At 41.4% G+C, this 23,747-nt stretch overlaps 2 protein-coding genes across 8 annotated transcripts in view; both read right to left on the bottom strand.

Moving 5' to 3' along the window:
• Positions 1-4,930, bottom strand: part of LOC135717513 (uncharacterized) — a 99,773-nt gene extending 94,843 nt beyond the window's left edge. For 2 of the 5 annotated variants that reach the window (XR_010520322.1, XR_010520323.1), the window contains exons 1-2: positions 2,004-2,952; positions 1,480-1,863 (exon numbers count right to left, since the gene is read on the bottom strand). The gene's annotated coding sequence lies outside the window, so the exon portion shown is untranslated. Of the gene's footprint in view, positions 1-1,479; positions 1,864-2,003; positions 2,954-3,997; positions 4,280-4,301; positions 4,394-4,533 lie in introns of those variants that run through there. The other 3 variants (XM_065239632.1, XM_065239633.1, XM_065239631.1) reach the window with 3 other exon arrangements.
• An 11,806-nt stretch (positions 4,931-16,736) lies between these two features.
• Positions 16,737-21,785, bottom strand: LOC135717512 (modifier of mdg4-like). 3 transcript variants are annotated; one of them, XM_065239627.1, is made up of 5 exons: positions 21,239-21,785; positions 20,999-21,172; positions 20,600-20,828; positions 20,386-20,535; positions 16,737-20,324 (listed from the first exon to the last, which is right to left on the bottom strand). In XM_065239627.1, exons 1-5 carry the CDS (start codon positions 21,452-21,454, stop codon positions 19,669-19,671), a joined length of 1,425 nt encoding a protein of 474 aa, XP_065095699.1. In that variant the 5' UTR covers positions 21,455-21,785; the 3' UTR covers positions 16,737-19,668. The 3 variants fall into 3 exon arrangements, with proteins under 3 accessions (XP_065095699.1, XP_065095700.1, XP_065095702.1); XM_065239628.1 differs by having other exon boundaries at positions 20,386-20,523; XM_065239630.1 differs by having other exon boundaries at positions 20,600-20,810.
• Positions 21,786-23,747: the final 1,962 nt, after the last annotated feature.

Genomic DNA, 23,747 nt, shown 5'->3' with positions numbered 1-23,747 from the left:
GTTTGGATGACCCGCAAAATGTTTGCTTAGAGTCGTGTTGACTAAACCTGATGTCAACATAAAATCAGCCAGACGTTCTTGATGAGGATTTAATCCAAGGATAATACCGGTTGGAGCTTACCACCATGAGAGAATCCAATCTTAATTTTCTTACATTCGGGATTTTTTTTTTCCTGGAAAAACCAAGAAAAAACAAGAGGCAAATTTACTCATCGGTGGTTTCCTGCACTTTTTGCGATTTATGAGTAAACTGAATTCAAATTTGGTTTGATTTCATTGGCCGTGTATATAGATTAAAAAAGGCGTAGGCCTACACGCTATTTCAAAACTACCCAAATTTGGGTACAATCCACCCGAATCGGTCACAACTGAACCTACCCGAAAATGGGAAACTGTGTTGGGAGTGACAAGTTGACAAATGAACAACGTCGATCGGATTCATGTCAATGTTGTTAATTGGTCAACTTGTCACTCCCAACACAGTTTACCTATTTTTGGGTAGGTTCAGTTTTGACCGATCCGAGTGGATTCTACCCAAATTTGGGTAGTTTTGAAAAAGCGTGCACGTAATAAAAGAACAAACACAAACATCACAAACTTCTACCTACACGGTGTTTCGCGAAAACCCATTAATTGAGTTCTCCAAGCAGGATGTCACGAACACTACACTAATAACATAATTTTACACACACTAGCCTATACTGTCATGTGCGCGGTAAGAATCAAACATCCATTTATGAGTAAAAGTGAACCCATTGTAAATAAGAGCGGCACCACTAATTAATGAGTAATTCATTATGCCAATTATGTAGTAACTGTTAGCAGAAACTCATTGTTGTTAACGTTAATTTTGTTCAACCAAAATTGTTTTTTTAGGTGCCGCGTTGCTATGCTTGGAACATTCATTACGTAAATATTAAGTGAAATGAATCAATTTTTCAGTCCTTGTGACATGACAAGATGAACGTGAATTATTTCCTGGTTCATTCTCATTGAATCCAAATACGAAATAATATGGAAAGATTGCGTGAAATATCAAATGCATAAGGAGTGAAAGCAAAAATCATTAGCGCCATTGTCGTTCATTGGGTGGAAATCGTGGAAAGATACATAATGAATTCCGTATTGACTCACTTCTTGCGGCGTCAGCAAAATGAATTTGATTTTTTGCAACTCTGCCTACACTTATCTCGGCACGCATGAGAAAGAATGTGAACTGGTTGAAAAACGCAAATATCGCACATACAGCTGGCGAGTCGCCAGCAGCGCGCCCACTGACCGCCTGGCGGACTCGGCGTGGCGCTTTTTGGTCGACGTTGTTTGGCGTTTGAAAACATCTCCATTTTTGTTACATGCGTCATTTTCGATTTCGCAATGTGACCTCCATACGGTCAATGAGATCATCCCAAATTTGAGTTCAATTTACTTATAAATAGCAACAAGTGTAGGTGCTCAGCAATGAGATTTTTTTTTGAAAACCTCAAAATTTCGCCGGAAAATGAGGAAAATTGACGAAAATTTTACCCAGTACCGATAAACTGAGAGAATCCAATCTTACTTTTCTCATATACGGGATTTTTTTCCTAGAAAAACCTGGAAAAAACTAGAGGCAAATTTACTCGTTGCTGAGCTCCTGCACTTTTTGCGATTTATGAGTAACCTGAATTCAAATTTTGGTTGATATCATTGACCGTTTGTAAAGTTAAAAAAGGCGTAGCCCCACGTAAAATAAAAGAAGAACAAACACAAAAAAACACAAACTGCTACCTACCCTTATCTCGGCGCACAACGACGATTTTGATGAGCTAATGATGGTGACGTGGCTGTGAACGGCGGCTGCTTGAAGCACTTTGAAATTGAGCACTACAGAGAAAAAAAAAAGTTGTTGAATATTACATACATCGGTAGTGTAATGTAAATCGATTTTACGATGTACATCGATTTTGCGAACAAAATTACATCTATTGATGTAATATTGTATGTATCAGCTTTTTTTCTATTACCTCATTATTTCATACATCAGCTTGAATTACATTGATCGATATTATATTTTTTTTGCTGTGTATATTTTAACTGTATTAATTTTAACAGAGCGAAAAAAAACTGAACCACCTTGGCCCAACGCTCGACTGAGAAAGAATGTGAACTGGTTGAAAAACACAAATATCGCACATACAGCTGGCAAGTCGCCAGCAGCGCGCCCACTGACCGCCCAGTGGACTGGACGGATCACCGGCGTGGCGCTATTTGGTTGACATTTGGCGTTTGAAAACTTCTCCATTTTTGTTACATGCGTCATTTTCGATTTCGCAATGTGACCTCCATACGATCAATGAGATCATCCCAAATTTAAGTTCAATTTACTCATAAATCGCAAAAAGTGCAGGAGCTCAGCGATGAGTAGATTTTCCTCCTATGGAAAACCTCAAAAATTGACAAAAAATACTCAGTTTTTGGAGTAGTACCAATAGACTGACGGCGGTGAGCTCCAACTCGGATTAACTTTTAATACCGTTCCTGTTTGGATGACCCGCAAAATGTTTGCTTAGAGTCGTGTTGACTAAACCTGATGTCAACATAAAATCAGCCAGACGTTCTTGATGAGGATTTAATCCAAGGATAATACCGGTTGGAGCTTACCACCATGAGAGAATCCAATCTTAATTTTCTTACATTCGGGATTTTTTTTTTCCTGGAAAAACCAAGAAAAAACAAGAGGCAAATTTACTCATCGGTGGTTTCCTGCACTTTTTGCGATTTATGAGTAAACTGAATTCAAATTTGGTTTGATTTCATTGGCCGTGTATATAGATTAAAAAAGGCGTAGGCCTACACGCTATTTCAAAACTACCCAAATTTGGGTACAATCCACCCGAATCGGTCACAACTGAACCTACCCGAAAATGGGAAACTGTGTTGGGAGTGACAAGTTGACAAATGAACAACGTCGATCGGATTCATGTCAATGTTGTTAATTGGTCAACTTGTCACTCCCAACACAGTTTACCTATTTTTGGGTAGGTTCAGTTTTGACCGATCCGAGTGGATTCTACCCAAATTTGGGTAGTTTTGAAAAAGCGTGCACGTAATAAAAGAACAAACACAAACATCACAAACTTCTACCTACACGGTGTTTCGCGAAAACCCATTAATTGAGTTCTCCAAGCAGGATGTCACGAACACTACACTAATAACATAATTTTACACACACTAGCCTATACTGTCATGTGCGCGGTAAGAATCAAACATCCATTTATGAGTAAAAGTGAACCCATTGTAAATAAGAGCGGCACCACTAATTAATGAGTAATTCATTATGCCAATTATGTAGTAACTGTTAGCAGAAACTCATTGTTGTTAACGTTAATTTTGTTCAACCAAAATTGTTTTTTTAGGTGCCGCGTTGCTATGCTTGGAACATTCATTACGTAAATATTAAGTGAAATGAATCAATTTTTCAGTCCTTGTGACATGACAAGATGAACGTGAATTATTTCCTGGTTCATTCTCATTGAATCCAAATACGAAATAATATGGAAAGATTGCGTGAAATATCAAATGCATAAGGAGTGAAAGCAAAAATCATTAGCGCCATTGTCGTTCATTGGGTGGAAATCGTGGAAAGATACATAATGAATTCCGTATTGACTCACTTCTTGCGGCGTCAGCAAAATGAATTTGATTTTTTGCAACTCTGCCTACACTTATCTCGGCACGCATGAGAAAGAATGTGAACTGGTTGAAAAACGCAAATATCGCACATACAGCTGGCGAGTCGCCAGCAGCGCGCCCACTGACCGCCTGGCGGACTCGGCGTGGCGCTTTTTGGTCGACGTTGTTTGGCGTTTGAAAACATCTCCATTTTTGTTACATGCGTCATTTTCGATTTCGCAATGTGACCTCCATACGGTCAATGAGATCATCCCAAATTTGAGTTCAATTTACTTATAAATAGCAACAAGTGTAGGTGCTCAGCGATGAGATTTTTTTTTAAAACCTCAAAATTTCGCCGGAAAATGAGGAAAATTGACGAAAATTTTACCCAGTCTATTAGTAGTAAAGATAAACTGAGAGAATCCAATCTTACTTTTCTCATATACGGGATTTTTTTCCTAGAAAAACCTGGAAAAAAACAAGAGGCAAATTTACTCGTCGCTGAGCTCCTGCACTTTTTGCGATTTACGAGTAACCTGAATTCAAATTTTGGTTGATATCATTGACCGTTTGTAAAGTTAAAAAAGGCGTAGCCCCACGTAAAATAAAAGAAGAACAAACACAAAAAAACACAAACTGCTACCTACCCTTATCTCGGCGCACAACGACGATTTTGATGAGCTAATGATGGTGACGTGGCTGTGAACGGCGGCTGCTTGAAGCACTTTGAAATTGAGCACTACAGAGAAAAAAAAAAGTTGTTGAATATTACATACATCGGTAGTGTAATGTAAATCGATTTTACGATGTACATCGATTTTGCGAACAAAATTACATCTATTGATGTAATATTGTATGTATCAGCTTTTTTTCTATTACCTCATTATTTCATACATCAGCTTGAATTACATTGATCGATATTATATTTTTTTTGCTGTGTATATTTTAACTGTATTAATTTTAACAGAGCGAAAAAAAACTGAACCACCTTGGCCCAACGCTCGACTGAGAAAGAATGTGAACTGGTCGAAAAACACAAATATCGCACATACAGCTGGCAAGTCGCCAGCAGCGCGCCCACTGAAAAAGCGTGCACGTAAAAAAAGAACAAACACAAACATCACAAACTTCTACCTACACGGTGTTTCGCGAAAACCCATTAATTGAGTTCTCCAAGCAGGATGTCACGAACACTACACTAATAACATAATTTTACACACACTAGCCTATACTGTCATGTGCGCGGTAAGAATCAAACATCCATTTATGAGTAAAAGTGAACCCATTGTAAATAAGAGTGGCACCACTAATTAATGAGTAATTCATTATGCCAATTAAGTAGTAACTGTTAGCAGAAACTCATTGTTGTTAAAATAATTTACTCATTAATGAGTAAAACCAACAATCAATACGAAACTAACGATTTTAAATTGGCTCACCACTTTAGTAGCCTATTGGTCCCAAGCAAACGATTAACGTACCCTATTCTAGTTGAAATTCTATTACTACACTATGTTTGTTTTGATTCGCTATGAAAGTTTGACAGATAACATCAGGGGTGTGTTGATTCATGCAGAACATGCAGGGGTGAGTTAATTAGCTTGGGACTGCTTGGGACCGTTGTTCTGGTACTGAGTGAGCCAAAAATAATAATGATTTTCTTCGGGACCCAGTGGTCTTAGAGTTACCTCTATGGTAAAACCACCTTTATCAAAAATGGGTTAACCTTTACTCACAAAAGGGTACTTGACTGTTAAGGCCCACGCACATTAGATCCGGATCGAACGCGTTGCGGCAAAGTGACAGCTAAATCTATTGTCTAACTGTCAAATTTACGTCAACGCAACGCAAACGGATCGAATGTGGGTGGCCCTTTACCGTGCAAGCGTAGGGTTTGTTTTCGTTTTGTTGTTTATTGTTACTTTAGAATGACAGTTCTAACAGCAAACAAAAAAATTCTCACAGCTAACAAAAAATTTCATCTCACTAACACACGCAACTCGCACCAATACCAACCCGGCTGGAGAGGACTATAGGTAAACAAAATACCCATTTACAAACCATGTATGCATCTGTCAAAAAATGGGAGAATTTTTAAATCATAAAATGGGTGATAAATACCCATTTAAAGAATCAGTTCACGGTTGTATACTGGGTATTATTTACCCACATTTTTTCACAACCTTTTTCGTTAGCGAAATTTCATGATTTTTCGCGTGCTTCAATTTTCGTTTCGCTTCGATCTGTATACTAGGCTTTAGCACAGAGAACAGACGTTCAAGCTCGGTCAGAAACTTGTGTAAAATAAGTGGGAACGTCGCCGTTACGTGGTGTTAGCATCTCCTGATTTTCTCAATAAATTTTTCACTTTCGACCAATTTGGCGCTAGTATCAATAAATTTTCTGTTGAAAATTGCCACTTGGCGCTACTAGCACTTAGTGTCTAGTGTAATTTGTGCAACGCCAGCGCCATCAGGATGTCAAAGAGAGTTTTTAAGTGGGGAAGTCGCCGTTAGTAGCGCTTAAGTCGAATAGGAATCTTTACACAAGTTTTTAGAGAAATTTTGTTCGAGCCTCCATGTCTGTTCTCTGTGGCTTTAGGCTGTGTACAATTTGCGGAGTTAAATCACAGATAACAGACATGGAGGCTGGAACAAAGTTTCTCTAAAAACTTGTGTAAAGATTCCTATTCGACTTAAGCGCCACTAACGGCGACTTCCCCACTTAAAAACTCTCTTTGACATCCTGATGGCGCTGGCGTTGCACAAATTACGCTAGACACTAAGTGCTAGTAGCGCCAAGTAGCAATTTTCAATAGAAAATTTATCGATACTAGCGCCAAATTGGTTGAAAGTGGAAAATTTATAGAGAAAATCAGGAGATGCTAGCACCACGTAACGGCGACGTTTCCACTTATTTTACACAAGTTTCTGACCGAACTTGAACGTCTCTTCTCTGTGGTTAAATTTAACTCGTGGTTAAAAGTGACACTCGAAAGTTATTTTACATGTTCGAAAATTCCCGTGCTGTCGATCGACCGGTTTTCGAGCCACGGTTAATCGATAACTTTCCATCTGTCAAATTTTAACCAAAAGTTTAAAAATTCCACCAAATGGTTCAGATCCTTAGTATCATCACAGAGAACAGACATGGAGGCTCGAACAAAATTTCTCTAAAAACTTGTGTAAAGATTCCTATTCGACTTAAGTGCCACTAACGGCGACTTCCCCACTTAAAAACCCTCTTTGAAAACATGATGGCGCTGGCGTTGCACAAATTACACTAGACACTAAGTGCTAGTAGCGCCAAGTGGCAATTTTCAACAGAAAATTTATCGATACTAGCGCCAAATTGGTCGAAAGTGGAAAATTTATTGAGAAAATCAGGAGATGCTAACACCACGTAACGGCGACGTTCCCACTTATTTTACACAAGTTTCTGACCGAGCTTGAACGTCTGTTCTCTGTGGTATCATAGAGGTAACTCTAAGACTAGAAGGTCCCGAAATAACGTGCTCAACTCATAGAGATAACTCTAAGACCACTGGGTCCCGAAGAAAATCATTATTATTTTTGGCTCACTCAGTACCAGAACAACGGTCCCAAGCAGTCCCAAGCTATTTCACTTACCCCTGCATGTTCTGCATGAATCCACACACCCCTGATTTTTTTTTTTTTATCTAGTTCGTTTATTTGGAAGGCTCAATCGCGTTAGCTTTACGGAGCCGATAATTCATTGTTCACTGTGTGTAACAAAATTCACTTAATTCTATGTCTAGTAGGAGTTGGGCCGATTACTCGCGGCTTACTCGAGGTTAGAAGGGTACATTTTCGAAGGATAGGATCAGGGGAGGAGCTTGGGGTAGGGTTTCGTTGTCTCATCAGAGCGTTGTCGCCAGTATGAACGGTAGTGCTGTTCTAGCTTCGTCCGGAGTTCGACCGGCTATGGTGGGTGACCAGTGGGCGACGATGAGACTCATCGAGACGGGGGGACAAGACAAACAAAAACTAATAAAGAGAGACAAAAGACAAAAGGAATTAAATTCTTATACTAGACATTTGAAGAAAAACATAAACGGACTGCATATAGCAGAGATCACGGGTTGCCAACACGTCTCTGATAGGAACATAGGGTTGTCTTCCTTGGGCCTCGAGGGTATTCAAAAGTCGCTCTCTGGCGGCCTCATTATCCGTACATTGCCAAACTGCGTGTTCGATGTCATCGTAACCGTTTCCACACCGACAGATGTTGCTGTCCACGAGGTTTATTCTATTGAGATGAGCATCTAGCGAGTAGTGGTTGGACATAAGTCTACTCATCACGCGAATGAAGTCACGACTTAAGCCCAAGCCTTTAAACCACGCTCTCGAAGAAACATTAGGAATAATTGAATGTAACCACCGTCCAAGATTTCCAGTGTCCCAATCGGTTTGCCAACTCGAAAAGGTACTCTGACGCACTAAATGGTAAAATTCATCGTGTGAAATTTGCCTGTCATACAATTCGCCTTCCTGCGCGCCCACCTTTGCGAGAGAGTCCGCCTTCTCATTGCCTGGGATTGAGCAATGTGAGGGGACCCATACAAAGGTAATCATATATGATCTTTCGACCAGCACACACATCTGCTCCCTTACCTTTGAAAGGAAATAAGATGAGTGCCTACCTTGTTTCATCGACCGAATAGCCTCAATCGTACTGAGACTATCCGAGAAGATGAAGTAATGGTCTGCGGGCATGTTGGAAATCATCCCCAATGCGAAGTTGATTGCTGCCAGCTCAGCAACAAAAACGGAACAAGGTTCCTGAAGTTTGCGGAAGGCGCTAGAGTTTTCATTGAAGACACCGAAGCCAGTGGATCCATTGAGACGGGACCCGTCTGTAAAATATCTTTTCATGCAATTGACTTGTTGGTACTTTTCAGTAAAAATACGTGGGATAATAATAGGTCGAAGTTGATCGGGAATCCCATGAGTTGCTTGTTTCATGGTCAGATCATATTCAATTGAGGAACTGCGATTGGTGAAGTGAACACGGTCTGGAGTATAACAAGGAAGACACATATCTGATGATATGTAGTGGTGGTAGATTCTCATAAATCGAGATTGTGTGTTCAGCCCAAGAATTTCTTCAAAATTAGCAATTATAAGTGTGTTCGTCACTCCGCATTTGATTAGTATTCTGAGAGAGAGCTCCCAGAAACGGTTCTGGAGGGGTGTTACTCCTGCCAGAACCTCGAGACTCATGTTATGCGTTGAGTGCATACAGCCTAGAGCAATACGCAGACAACGATATTGAATTCGTTCCAATTTTATTAGGTGACTTTTTCTTGCCGAGAGAAAGCAGAAAGAGCCGTACTCTAGAACAGAGAGAATACTTGTTTTATAAAGCGTTATGAGGTCTCCCGGATGAGCACCCCACCATGTGCCGCAAATTGAACGGAGAAAGTTGATCCTCTGCTGAAATTTTTGCTTCAAATACGTAATATGGGCATTCCAAGTGCACTTTGAATCAAACCAGACCCCAAGGTACTTGAAAGACAATGATTGAGTAATGTTTCTGTCCAAAAGATTAAGATGCATTTGGGCTGGGTACCGCTTTCGAGTAAACACTACCAGTTCAGTTTTCTGCGGCGAGAATTCGATCCCTAGATTCATAGCCCAAGAAGACAAGTTATCTAAGGAATTTTGCAATGGTCCTTGCAAGTCCACGGCATGTGGACCTCTTACGGAAACCACACCGTCATCTGCAAGTTGTCTTAGCGTGCATTGTTCTGCCAAACAGTTGTCGATATCTTTGACATAAAAGTTATAAAGAAGAGGGCTGAGACATGAGCCTTGGGGCAGGCCCATGTAACTAATTCTGGAAGTTGTCAGTTGTCCAAGAGAAAAGTTCATTTGCTTTTCTGACAACAAATTGTACAAGAAATTATTTAAAATTCCAGAAAGTCCACATCTGTGCAGATTGTCTGACAGAATTTCAATGGAAACTGAATCAAAAGCCCCCTTAATGTCCAAGAATACTGAAGCCAATTGCTCCTTGTGTGCAAAGGCCAGTTGAATATCTGTGGAAAGCAGCGCTAGACAATCGTTTGTTCCTTTGCTCTTGCGGAACCCAAACTGTGTATTTGATAGCAAGTTATTTGATTCGACCCAGTGATCGAGTCTCCGAAGGATCATTTTCTCCAACAATTTCCTAATGCACGAAAGCATAGCAATCGGACGGTATGAGTTATGGTCAGACGCTGATTTGCCAGGTTTTTTAATGGCTATTACTTTGACCTGTCTCCATTCAGGCGGTACAATGTTGTTTTCTAGCAAGGAATTGAATAAATCTAGCAAGCGTCTTTTAGCGATATCTGGGAGATTTTTCAGAAGATTGAATTTAATCATATCGCTTCCCGGTGAGGAGTTGTTCGATGAAAGAAGAGCCATAGAGAAATCCAGCATTGAGAATGGTCTATCCAGAGCAGGCTTCCAAAAAATACAGCCTCCTCGCGACAGTTGGTTTATACCTGAATTGACTGTTGCTTTGTGTGCTTTACTGCCGCTTGCTACCGTACGTTCATATCTGAATTCGAAGTGTATTGGCAACAGCGCACGCACCAACGAATGAAAGCTGTATTAAGAACAGTCGCATCTATACCCGCTTTGCTAAAATCATCGTGCTTGGAACGTAGTGAACCGAATGGGCTGTATTTATACATTTCTTTATGACCAGGTTCTCAATGTTTCTGTCGTCATAACAGCCTTCACAAACCGACGACATCCCTCAGCTTACCCAAGTGGCTGTCACGAAAAGGCTGTCACGAGACATTATATACAATTGATATACGGCAGTAGAGTATGGAAGATACCCAGAAGAATGATCCCGAACAGATATGTCGGCCCGATGTCGGATCAATGTAAGGTCAATTTACGGTCGACGTCGGCCAAATGTCGGGTCGATGTCGGGTCAATTATGTGTTTATGTCGGGTCAATGTCGGGCCAACATCGGGTTGGGGTTTGGTGGAAGTCAGGTTGGTGTCGGGTAGGCTATATTTTTCGCCGGAGACCGTGCGTTTTTAAAAAAATATCGGATGAAAATTTTGCAATGGGCAGCACGAACGTGATAGCAACCGAACGAGCTCCGGCGCCACACTGGTAGTGTAGTAGCAGTCTTACGACATACAAACAAAATTTCAAAGACAGCAGCAACGAATCGGCAGTTTGACGGACTGCTTGTTGTATGTACGAGGAACGTTACGAATGACCATCCGAGGCTGTCATAGCCGAACGAACAAAATACATGACTAAGAACGAGCTGTCGTATACTGCACAAGACGGCAACGTTGCATGTCGTATAACAGCCTCACTGTGGGCTGTCGCTTATAGCTCAATCTCAAGGCTGTCGTAGGAAAAAGAAAGCGACAGCCGTTGGAATACTGTCATGAGGCGGTACTTTTGGTATGCCTGATCCAGAGAGCCGCCACTAGGAGACGCTTCTCGAAGAATATTTTGTGCTGGAACTGAGTCCGGACAGACCTTTTTAGCGAAATCGAATATCCATCGGTTGGAGTATTCTTCACTCTCATTGAAAGATGAGCGGTTACGCATGTTGCGAGCCACCCTCCACAAGGTGTTCATTGAGGTTTCTCGTGAGAGTCCCTCGACGAAATTGCGCCAATAACCGCGTTTTTTTGCTTTGATTAATTGTTTCAGCTTTGTCTCAAGCTTTGAATATTCCTCGAAGTAAGTGGAGGTTTTGTGTCTACGAAAAGCTTTGAAAGCATCAGATTTTTCTACATACAATTTTGTGCATTCTTCGTCCCAACCAGGTGTGGCTGGTCTCCTTTTAAAGGGTGCACTTGGAACTTTTCTTTTTTGTGCTTCCAGTGAGCTTTTGTAAATCAAATCGGCTAGGAATCGATATTCTTCCAATGGTGGAAGCGCATCTATTGATTCGACACCGATTGTCACCGCCGTTGCATATTTCTGCCAGTCGATGTTCCTTGTAAGATCAAATGGAACCCGAGATGGTTCTGCAGAGTGAGGGCCACACTTTATTGAAATGATGATTGGCAAATGATCGCTACCATGGGGATCATTGATAACCTTCCACTGACAATCCAATGATAGCGATCTTGAACACAAAGATAGGTCGAGTCGGCTTTCTCGAGCCGGAGGATTTGCTATACGTGTCGCTTCACCAGTGTTCAAAATAGTCAAATTGAAATCGTCACATAAATCGTAAAAAATAGCCGCTCTATTGTCGTCATATAGATCGCCCCACCCAGTACCATGGGAGTTCATATCACCCAGAATTAATACTGGGGATGGAAGAATCGAAACTAGATTCCAGAGTTGACTACGGCTAATGGAGGTTCTTGGTGGAACGTATACTGAAGCTATGCAAAGATCTTTGTTCTTCACATTTATTTGGCAAGCAACGATTTCGACGCCTGATAGAGCAGGAAGGGAAATTTTGTAGAAAGGGTAGCACTTTTTGATCCCTAAAAGTACTCCTCCATAAGAATCGTCTCTATCCAGGCGTATAATGTTAAAATCGTGGAAGTTGAGTTCTTTATCGGAAGAAAGCCATGTTTCACAGAGAGCAAATATATCACAATCAGAATTGTGAAGTAAAAATTTGAACGAGTCTAGTTTGGGCACTAGACTACGGCAGTTCCACTGTAGCACCGTGATCATATCTTCAACCTCGTTCGACGAATTATCCATCGAAAGATATGATTGATGCAAGGAGGGGCCATGAAACAGTCAATTGCTTAAGATATGATTCTAACGTAGGAAGCAAGGCAGAAACTAAGCTTCTTAGAGGGTCTTGTATGTTGAACATGTTTAATATGAATTCCACAATGTCCGAAAAAGCTAGCAAACCTCGTTCGGACTTGGATTTCTTTTGAGAAGTTTGAGGAGCAGCTTTTTTATTTTTTTTTATCTTTGTTGGGCAATGGCGGAGAATTCTTGCTGCATCCAGGGATTGGATCAGCAGGAGCCTTCGGTTTTGTTTTTTCATCCCCATTACCCTGGGAATTTGGCAATCGTCTGGAGGTGACTTTAGTTTTCTTACGGCGCACTTTCGGGGAGGGGCATTTTCTTTTTGAGGAACCGTCAATTTTTGAAGGTGCGTGTACCACCGTAGAATCACCTTCATCGGATGAGTCAGAGTCCGATTCTTCAACTGACAAAACCGAAAATTGGTTTGCATCTTGGACGGCTGATGCAGCCTTCAACATTTGAGCATATGTCTGCTTGGAGCGTCCAGAGATTGAACGCTGCACTTTATCGGAGTGCTGTTTGTACATCGGGCACTCCTGCAAGGGGTGAGGATTCTCGCCACAGTAAGCGCATTTTACTGATTCTTTGTGGCAAGAATCCTCTTTGTGGTTTTAACCACATTTGCCACAACGAGTTTTGTTGCCGCAATGGCTGGCCGAGTGTCCCAGCCTTTTGCAGTTGGTACAATTATATACCCTCTGTACAAACAGTCGCACCGGAAAAAAAGCACCATCAATTTTAACAAAGTTTGGGAGAACTGAACCTGCGAAAGTCACCCGGAACGAGTCTGAATGTTTATAAACTTTTTTACCGTCTAGCAAAGATGCTGAATGCAGTTGCCTAACATCCAGTATCTTCACTAGCGCGGTAGCGAATGTCGAGTTTTTAAAAGTTCCCGAGGCATGTTTCAAGTCCTCGACAGTCAGACTCGCGTCGGAGACCACGCCTTCTATCTCCACATCTCGAGAAGGGATGTAGATGTTGTACTCAACACTAAACAACTCGTGATCAGCAATTTTATTTGCCACATCATAAGTCGGTGCTTCTACACGCAGTTTGTTGAATCTTTCTTTGTGTACCAAGATTCCCGGATACTTACGCAGCAAATCTCTCGTTATGTCGAGAGTTTTCAAAGGTTTATTTTTGGGCCGAAAAAAGACAACCCATGGTCCTTTCGAAGACGGTTCATAGTATCTGGTTCGCGTAACGTAGGCATCGGAAGATGCCATAAGTGTTGCGCAAAAGCGGTGCGCAACCACTTAAGAAGGAAAAAAAATAAAACCTTCACTAATTAATTAATTTTAATTACTAGTAATTAAATTTTTTGCCCGACGTACGAACAAATCAAAAAGAAAAAAAAAAATCGAAGCAAAAAAAAAAAAAACTTATATCTACTTGCAAAAAGTTGTCTCACTATGACCCATACTCCCCTACCAGGGGTGAGAGACAGAGTCACGCGCCACGAGGCAAAATTAAACTACAATAGGGAGGCAATGGACTTGCAAAATGTATTGTCTAATACTTATGCCGGTTGTAAACAACCTATCAGCCGTTGCAGCTAGATGGTCCGTTTGCTGCTGCTGGTGGTGATGATTATAGTCGCTATATTCATAGTCTGGTGGATAGAATTTCGAGCAATCAAAAAGCGGAACCAATTCAATATATTTTAGACCAACAATTGAAAAGGTACTATCCACTTTAATAAACAAAACGTTGATTATGCTTCCTCGCCAATCGATTACAAATTACCGGCATCATCGGATAGGGGAAACTTTCCTCAACCCAAAGATGGTGTTAGTTTGCGTAGGCGAGTCTTGAGTCACGAGAAAAGAGTTTCCGAATTTTTGTTCGCAATAGCTGATGTGCTCTTTTTCTGTTATTGGTTGTGATTTGCTCGATTGGTTCCGTTATTTGACAGCTCAATTGGTTCCCGAGATTCTATCCGCCAGACTATGAATATAGCGACTATAGTGATGATTGGTGTTGGTGGGTCGGCACGATGATGAAAAAATGGCTTGACGACCGGATGGATTACCGGGGTGGATTAAAGCTGGATGGCAACTCCAAGGGGCTCGGCCCATGGAATTCCACTTCCTCTGTTGCACACTGGTCACTTGGGGCACCCAATGGGGGGGTGAAAAAACCGCTCGGGCGGAAAAAAACACCGAAAAAAACTAGATGCCGCGCGACTGAGACCGGGACGTTGTTAACCGACTGAGTGTTCAACTAGGAATGACACACCCCTGATGTTATCTGTCAAACTTTCATAGCGAATCAAAACAAACATAGTGTAGTAATAGAATTTCAACTAGAATAGGGTACGTTAATCGTTTGCTTGGGACCAATAGGCTACTAAAGTGGTGAGCCAATTTAAAATCGTTAGTTTCGTATTGATTGTTAGTACTACCCACCACAGTATACTTAACAGATGGTGGTAATGTTTTAGCGACTATGTTTTACAGTGAGAAATATTCAATGTGTTATGTCTGTTTGTCTGTGACGGAATCATCAATTGGCGGAGCAAGCGACGAACAAGCAGAAATAAACATGGCGCACGTTACGATTTTTCATCCAAAATGAAGTGCAAACGCAACACTTGATTTTGGATACTTTCGTAGCGCGGAAAACAAAAAAACAAAAAATCGAGATAAGAAGTCCTCAAAAATAAGAACTCTCTCAAGACTGTTTGAGTAAAATTAACGAAAAGTAAGTGTTCTGGTTATACTTCAAGTTTAAGTTAAAAGTACTCATCAATGAGAACAAAATTTCACCCAGAACAGTAGTGTTGGCGGAGTACTTATTTTTAAATACTTTCAATGTCGATTTTGAGTTGTTTCGTCTTTCCCTGCAGGGTGCAATCATAGAGGTAACTCTAAGACCACTGGGTCCTGAAGAAAATCATTATTATTTTTGGCTCACTCAGTACCAGAACAACGGTCCCAAGCAGTCCCAAGCTATTTCACTCACCCCTGCATGTTCTGCATGAATCCACACACCCCTGATGTTATCTGTCAAACTTTCATAGCGAATCAAAACAAACATAGTGTAGTAATAGAATTTCAACTAGAATAGGGTACGTTAATCGTTTGCTTGGGACCAATAGGCTACTAAAGTGGTGAGCCAATTTAAAATCGTTAGTTTCGTATTGATTGTTGGTATTATCATAGAGGCGAAGACAACAAATCAAGAAGACTGGCATCTCTTCCATTTTCTCATACGAACGCTATGAGACAGGTACAATCGCGTCATCTGCCGCTCAAAGGGAAATGCTTAGAACGAATTTGATAGCAAAGATTACATCCTCAGACGAAGGGTTTGTGTATTTGCTCATTTTTCTATGCGTTGCTTCCACCTTCACTCAAGCGCAGCGTTGCTGTACTTGTCGCTTGGCTTCTGGCAAAGTTGCCAGTCTTCTTGATTTGTTGTCTTCGATAAAGGTAACTCTAGACCAGAAGGTCCCGATGAAATGAGCTCAACTTTTTGGCTCAGCTCTGGTACTATCTTCGGTCCCAAGCTAATCGATTCACCCCTCGAAACTTAGGAAAATCCACTAACCCCTCATTTTATCTGTCAAACTTTTATAGAGAATCAAAACAAACATTGTGTAGTACTAGAATTCCAACTAGAATGGGATACGTTAATCGTTTGTTTGGGACCAATAGGCTAGTCAAGTAGTGAGCCAATTTCAAATCGTTAGTTTCATATTGATTGTTGGTATTATTGAAACAGTTACATTTTACTCAAAAGGGTGTCTTCGCAAAATACTTGACATTGGATACTTCGCAGATAACTCAATTTTGACTGGTTGCACTTAGGTGTCAAGATGAGTGAAAAATACTTAATTTTGAGTTGTTTCCGTGCATATCAAAAACGAGCGGGCGAAAACATAGGGGCGAAATGGCTTTTGTCAAAGCAAACGGGCGTATTACCAACAATCAATACGAAACTAACGATTTTAAATTGGCTCACTACTTGACTAGCCTATTGGTCCCAAGCAAATCGATTACGTACCCCATTCTAGTCAAAATTCTAGTACTACACTATTTTTGTTTTGATTCGCTATGAAAGTATGACAGATAAAATGAGGGGTTAGTGGATTTTCCTATGTTTCGAGGGGTGAATCGATTAGCTTGGGACCGAAGAGAGTACCAGAGCTGAGCCAAAAAGTTGAGCATTATTCTTGTTCAAAATTTCAGATTCATTTTTCTCAGTTCAAGCCCATTGCGACATTGGCCCTTATTCCAGCTCTATCTAGAATTATTTTCAAAAAAATCAGATTCTTAAAAAAATACAAAAGGCACACAAAGTTTAATTTTAATCATTATTTTATTTTATTTCTTCTCCAATCAATTTGTCCAATATAACTTGTATTTACATGCACGACATGATGCCCATAATGCTACTACACACCACCCTCTCTCTCTCTCTCTCTCTCTCTCTCGCTCTCCCTACTTGAGGATGAGGGAATCTTCTACCGTAGGGTATCTTTTTGTTTATGTATTTCTTAAACACTAACTGCTCTTTCTTCCAGAGAATCTTTCCCTAAACACTATTTACCTAACCGGTTTATTTCTCTGCTTATCAGCAAATTACCTTACCTCTACGCACAGTGAAGATTTTTCTCAATGATCCTTAATGCTAATTTGTCACAAAACATGCGTTTAGAATTACCTAAATGAAAGTAAACATTTCCTTGATTCCTCGTTCCGCCAAGGTTGTTAGGGGTTAAATTAGGGTATACAACGATAACTCTTCAAAACGAAACAGGCACACCACGAAGTTATTAACTAAAGTTTAAAAAAAAAAACGGTAGGCTCTTTTCTTCACGAATTCTCTTCTTTTGTACACTTTTTTGTTTTGTTTTCCGTTCGTCTCCATTCGCTTCTTGGCCTAGATACGAGAACAAGAATTAACTTTATCCTTTTTCTCTAAGTACAATTATACATTTTGTGTTTCATATCTTTAATCATGGTTTATTATCTAGGTAGGGTTTTTTTTTTTTTTTGAATTTGGATTTCGAGTAAAACTTGCGATATTGGGGTTTCAGTTTAATTTGAGTCCGGTTGTGTTGTTATAGTTTATTTTATACGATCGTGTTGGCTCTGCCTTGTGTGTTTCTTGTTTTAACATAGTTTCGTGTTCGTTTTACTTTTATTTGTACAAAAAATTTCATATGCAGTAAGATGATTGCTGTAGAGAACTCAACAATTGTTAAAACTTTCATTTAAACGCTTTTGTGGTAGGACCTATCCGCTTTTAACTGGCTTAGCAATGTATATGGGGCAAAAATGCTGCGGTTAGTTGGACTCAATTTAAATCAATCGATGATGATCGATTCAACAACAGGAACATCATATAGCTTACTCAAGTCAGTATGTCACAGATGTTGTTGTTAGTAAAATGTGCACCCGTAATGCTGCATTCCGTTCGAAACGGATAACTAATTTTAAAAAAAAAATGTATGGGATATCTGTGTCGAACGGAATACGGAATAGGGGTGTTTAAAGAGAGGAAGGTGCACAGATCGCGAAGAGGGCTACGGCAAGGTTATGGGCTGTCATGTCCGCTGTTCAATATCGATTTGGAAGGTGTAATCCGAAGATCTGGGATAGACACGAGTGGTACGATTTTCAGGAAGTCCGTTCAGCTTCTTGGCTTCGCCGATGACATTTTGTCATTGAATATGGCCAACACGGCCACTGAGAATAACTCAGAGAGAGAGAGAGAGAGAGTCACATCTACTCAGTTGCATGAGAAAAATCTAAAAACTGCAGTTTTTAGAACTAACTACATACCTCTGATAAAAAGTTACTCTCTCGCTGCGTTATTATCAGTGGCCATGTATGCAGTGATAAAAATAGTCAACTGGACTGCTTGCTTGCTCAAGAGCAATGACATAGAGCTTGTTGACTTCTTCACTGAAACTTACCTGACGTCCGAGATAAACGTCTTCCTTCCTTCCTGCTCACGTTTATAGTCCATCGCCACCAACGGAACGCACATTTGTAATTAGGGATGCAACGGTAAATTGGCAATGTTTGAAAAATCAATGCTCAGCAATTAATCGATCGATTTTAAATCTATTGATACCAAAGAAATCTTCTAAGTATGTAGTTGCAAATGGTGCCATAGATTTGAAACTCGTCACTAAATGGGTAAGCTATGATTTTTCAAACATTGTAAGTTTGCCGTTACACATGTTACCAGAGGCATCGTGCTCGGAGTGATAATCCACTCGTCACAGTCGAGCTTCGCCGTTTTCCCTGTAATCCAGATTGTCGCTGCCGCCATCTGAGTCGTCCCGTTCCTGTGTTCAAAATCGGTGACAAGGGCTTCCAAATATGCTATGGGCTATGAAAATATTCCTCCAAATAGTCAAAGTGTCCTTCTGCGCATCTCCGTTAACTTTAAGAGTCTTAAACATAGAATCATTCAGCAAAAACTAAAAAAATTGAGACAGATTCAGACACTCGACTGAACTTCCCTGATAATTCCAGGTGGTTGCAACACTGCAACACTACGAATGGGGCGGAAACGAAATCTGCAAGCAAACGTTGAATTGGAATCTGACAGGGGCATCTCAGCAGAAGCATACCCAAGGGCACATGGCGACTCACCTTCAATCAAGCATGTCGACAGAAGTCGAAAACGAGCAGTGGATGCCACTTAGGTAGGTGGGTAGGAAAACTTTCACTTGAACGCGCGAATTTCTGATTGTATTTGACTGGACTCTCAGAGGAAAATAACACGAAAATATTGAAGGCCTTCTGCAAGGACCTCCGGATAATTTCAAATCGGTTAACCACTACGTATCAGCCCTGCACCAGACAGGCAAATTTTCCTTTAAAAAAAATCCACAGAACAGCTCATGAACAATCCCAAAAAATAAAATTATTACCCGTTATGTGACGTGACGCACATAACGGTTAAGAAATTCCAAACGAACAATGTAATGACCGACACGTTACACAAGCTACAAATATTGCTACCTTGGACAGATTCTAGCAGCTCCACAAGGACACACTAAACCGCACATAGACATCGGATTGCCTATTGAATATGTTCTTCGACTCACTGCTTGGGACCGCTACTTTGGCTTTGGGCAGCAAACTGGCCCAACGAACAGATTGTGACCAACTGAGAAAGACATTGCTGTTGCTGCTGATTATTATGCTGCTGCTGCTGTTGTTGTTGTTGTACCTGCACGTGTGACTTACCACTAGCGCCGACTAATAGTGATTATTTGATGAACGGATTCACCAGTTGCGTCGTATCGTGATGGTGATATGGATTCCAGGTGTTGGTCGCAGCCGGTGCCGGTGCTTGTTGGGTTTGTTGCTGTTGCTGAGCTTGCTGCTGTTGCTGCTGCTGCTGGGTAGTCTGTTGCTGCTGTTGTTGAGGAGTTTGCGTTTGCTGTCCGGTCAGCTGCGACGTCGGTGGTTTCTGATCGGCCAGTTCCCCGTCGGATTGATTGCCGGTGTTGATCGAGTGGATCGACGAGTAGTGTCGCTTTAGGTAGAGTTCCGAATTGAAGTGCTTCTGGCAGATGGGACAGCAGACCGCGGTTGGGTTGTGAATCAATCGCATGTGCTGCCGCAGGTTGGATACATTCGAATATAGGCGGGAACAAACGGGACAGCAGCGAGGCGTCAAGCAATTTGTTTTGTCCTCGGAGGAACGGTTCGAACGGCTGCCACCGGATTTGCCTTTATACTTGCCCGATGGTTGTTCGGAGTTGACGGAAATGTTGTCCAGTGATTTGTCCATCCAGCTGCTGTCCTCTTCGGATTTGTACTCGTGTTGAACGTGCTGTTGTTGTTGTTGTTGCTGCTGCTGCTGTTGCTGTTGCTGGTGTCCGGAACTGCTCGGTTGCGTTTGGGTCTGGGTGAAGCCAGCTGAAATTGATCAAAGTTTTAAAAAGTGGATCGAAACTAGGGCAAGATTCCTCGATCTTACAGGCATTCAACTGATTCATATGCGCAATGTTATTCCGCGAATTGCTCTTTTCCGTGAAATTATCCATGCTGCAGTAGGTCGGCGATTGGTGATCGGTGCCTTCCGTTTCCAAATACTCCACCATTTCCACTTTCGGTTCTACATTAGATACTGAAAATTAATATTGAATTCAATTGGTTCTCCCCCAGCCAATAGAACGTTGGGATCATCTTACCACTGTCCTGTCCGCTGACCGAGGGAATCTGGGTATCGACGGTTTTCACCCGCTTGATGTTCAACCCTACGGTGGTCTGAACCAGCTCGCCGGTCGACTCCGGACGCTTGCGACAGAATTCGTCCAGCAGATGGACGTTCTCCACTACTGATTGATCCTTCTCTTCCTTGCGCATGGGAACCTGATTCGAGGGAGGCATCACAACGTCACCCTGTGTATTTGATAAGGCCTGATGTTGGTTGAGAATGGAATATGGTAAGGTTTCAACGACAACTAATATTAACTTAACCGGGATTAGTCACCACCTTCCTTGCTTCACTTCAAACATATATTAAGATGCCCTAATTCTAATTGTTACCATTAAATCTGACTTCATAGGAACCCAAGAATGCCACTCACATTATTCTCCTTGCTCAAACCCCGAATCTGCAATCCCTCAGCAGTTTTGATGAAATCCTTCAAATTTTCATTGGTAATGTGCACCTCGCCCAGGTACATGTACTCCAGAATAGCCTTCAGCACATCGTACTTCACATCATTCATAAAGAATACCGGATGCGGAGATGGGTTTTTCTGCAAAATACGAACATCAATCATCATTCCCGTGTCTCACAATAAATCCTCTCAGCAAATGCTTACCTTTAGCAGTTCCTTGAAAAACGGACTGCAAGCAAACAGCACCAGCTTGTGTGCGGTCAGCTTCTTGCCCTCGCAGGCAAACGTAATGTCCACCAGATCGTCCTCCTCCCGGAGCTTCTCGAACTGGGTACTCACATTCTTCTGGAAGTTGTTCCACTTTAGGTAGAACAGTTCATCGTTACTTGCGAACGATTTGTCCACCAGTCCCGTCGACATTTTGCTGCTGATGCCAGTTCAGCACCTCGGATTGTTCCCACCCCGAGCGAGCGAAGCCTGTTTTGACGACTACGACGACGAAGATTTACACAAACCACCGAGATCAAAATGTTACACTACCGCAAAATGTCCTTCTCACGAGATTTTCACACACAATAGACGACGATCGATTTTCGGGCACAGAAATTATGCTACTGCTACTAGTAAAACCAACATTTTCGCTCCGAAAGATGGCAAACCATTAAAAGTGGTAATTATATATTTTTCACAGTAAAAAATGACAATAACTATTATGGCCAGCAGCTTTTCGGGACGAGGGAGCAATCATTGAACGCACTGTTAATGACAGCTGTCATTAACTGTGCGTTCAATGCGGGGTGCGCTTGCGGGAGTCGAAACGAGTGCGTTCAAACCGATTCCAAGGGGATAATCGATGGTTTTGTCTGATTTTGTAATGTATTTTTCCAGCATGGTTGATTTTGGCAACAGATGTCGCTAGCCATGAAAAAAGGTACAGTGATTTATTTTGAATGCAGAAAATCGAAAAATGTTTAATTTGCACAAAATAGCTCACTGTATGCTGTCAGCTTTGATCTCACCACTACCACAGAGAACAGACGTCCAAGTTCGATCAGAAACTTGTGTAAAGCACAGAGAACAGACGTCCAAGTTCGATCAGAAACTTGTGTAAAATAAGTGGGAACGTCGCCGTTACGTGGTATTAGCACAGAGAACAGACGTTCAAGCTCGGTCAGAAACTTGTGTAAAATAAGTGGGAACGTCGCCGTTACGTGGTGTTAGCATCTCCTGATTTTCTCTCTAAATTTTCCACTTTCGACCAATTTGGCGCTAGTATCGATAAATTTTCTGTTGAAAATTGCCACTTGGCGCTACTAGCACTTAGTGTCTAGTGTAATTTGTGCAACGCCAGCGCCATCATGTTGTCAAAGAGGGTTTTTAAGTGGGGAAGTCGCCTTTAGTGGTGCTTAAGTCGAATAGGAATCTTTACACAAGTTTTCAGAGAAATTTTGTTCGAGCCTCCATGTCTGTTCTCTGTGGTATTAGCATCTCCTGATTTTCTCTATAAATTTTCCACTTTCGACCAATTTGGCGCTAGTGGCCAATGGAGAATGGTACAATTAGCAATTATGGGTGATTGGAGCTCTACCTGTATGCAGCTTATAGATTAATCACAGAGAACAGACATGGAGGCTCGAACAAAATTTCTCTAAAAACTTGTGTAAAGATTCCTATTCGACTTAAGTGCCACTAACGGCGACTTCCCCACTTAAAAACCCTCTTTGAAAACATGATGGCGCTGGCGTTGCACAAATTACACTAGACACTAAGTGCTAGTAGCGCCAAGTGGCAATTTTCAACAGAAAATTTATCGATACTAGCGCCAAATTGGTTGAAAGTGGAAAATTTATTGAGAAAATCAGGAGATGCTAACACCACGTAACGGCGACGTTCCCACTTATTTTACACAAGTTTCTGACCGAGCTTGAACGTCTGTTCTCTGTGATTAGACGTAAACTTGCAGTTTTATCACACTATTTAATAAGTGAAAACGCGCTAATTAGTCCAATTTGGTGTGAAACGCCAACGAGGGTATTATTTACCGACTCTTGAGGTATGTGCATCTTAGCGTGTGTACACGGCCAATAACAGTAACTCAGTGAGAGAGTTTTTTGTACTCAGTTGTTAATACGATGAGGAAAATTGTGGATTTCCACGTCGTGATGAGTTATTCTCAGCCCAGTGGCAGGCGCATAGGCAACATGTTATACAGTGACAGCGGGCCCAGCACAGCAAAATAAATGATTTGAGCCCGGGACATGCTGCCTACTGTCAAACGCTGCTGTTGGTATAGGCCTTGTCACTGGCCTGGTTATTCTGGCTCACCTCGTGAGTAAACCAGACATACACAAAACTGAGTACATTTCACTAATGTTTAGAATCGTATTATTCTCGTTTTCTAAGCTGTCAGAAGATTGCAAAAATAGTTTGCATTGCGAGTTAGCCATCAGTTCAAAGGAAAAGAATTTTTGTTGTTTATTGAAAGTTTGGCAAGTTTGAGAGTTTTAGCGATACACTTTTTACGATAGAGATTACAGATGGAGAATATTACGGCCAAAGTAGACCCCGCTTCGGTGGCAAAGCTACTAAGTGGTCACCGATCCGAATCCGAAGTGACAACAACCGAAGAAATACGCTACATGGTCCCCCACCTGCTGAAGTTCTGTTTAATGCAGCCGCCGCAAGCAGAAAACTACAAACTATCGCAGATTGA

This window comes from Ochlerotatus camptorhynchus, unplaced genomic scaffold (assembly GCF_037179485.1).
Source record: "Ochlerotatus camptorhynchus isolate MF236.1 unplaced genomic scaffold, CSIRO-AGI_Acam_v1.1 ptg000060l, whole genome shotgun sequence".
Taxonomy (NCBI): domain Eukaryota; kingdom Metazoa; phylum Arthropoda; class Insecta; order Diptera; family Culicidae; genus Ochlerotatus; species Ochlerotatus camptorhynchus.
The sequence above is the reverse complement of the archived record's forward strand: the minus strand, read 5'-3'. Positions and strand labels throughout refer to the sequence as shown.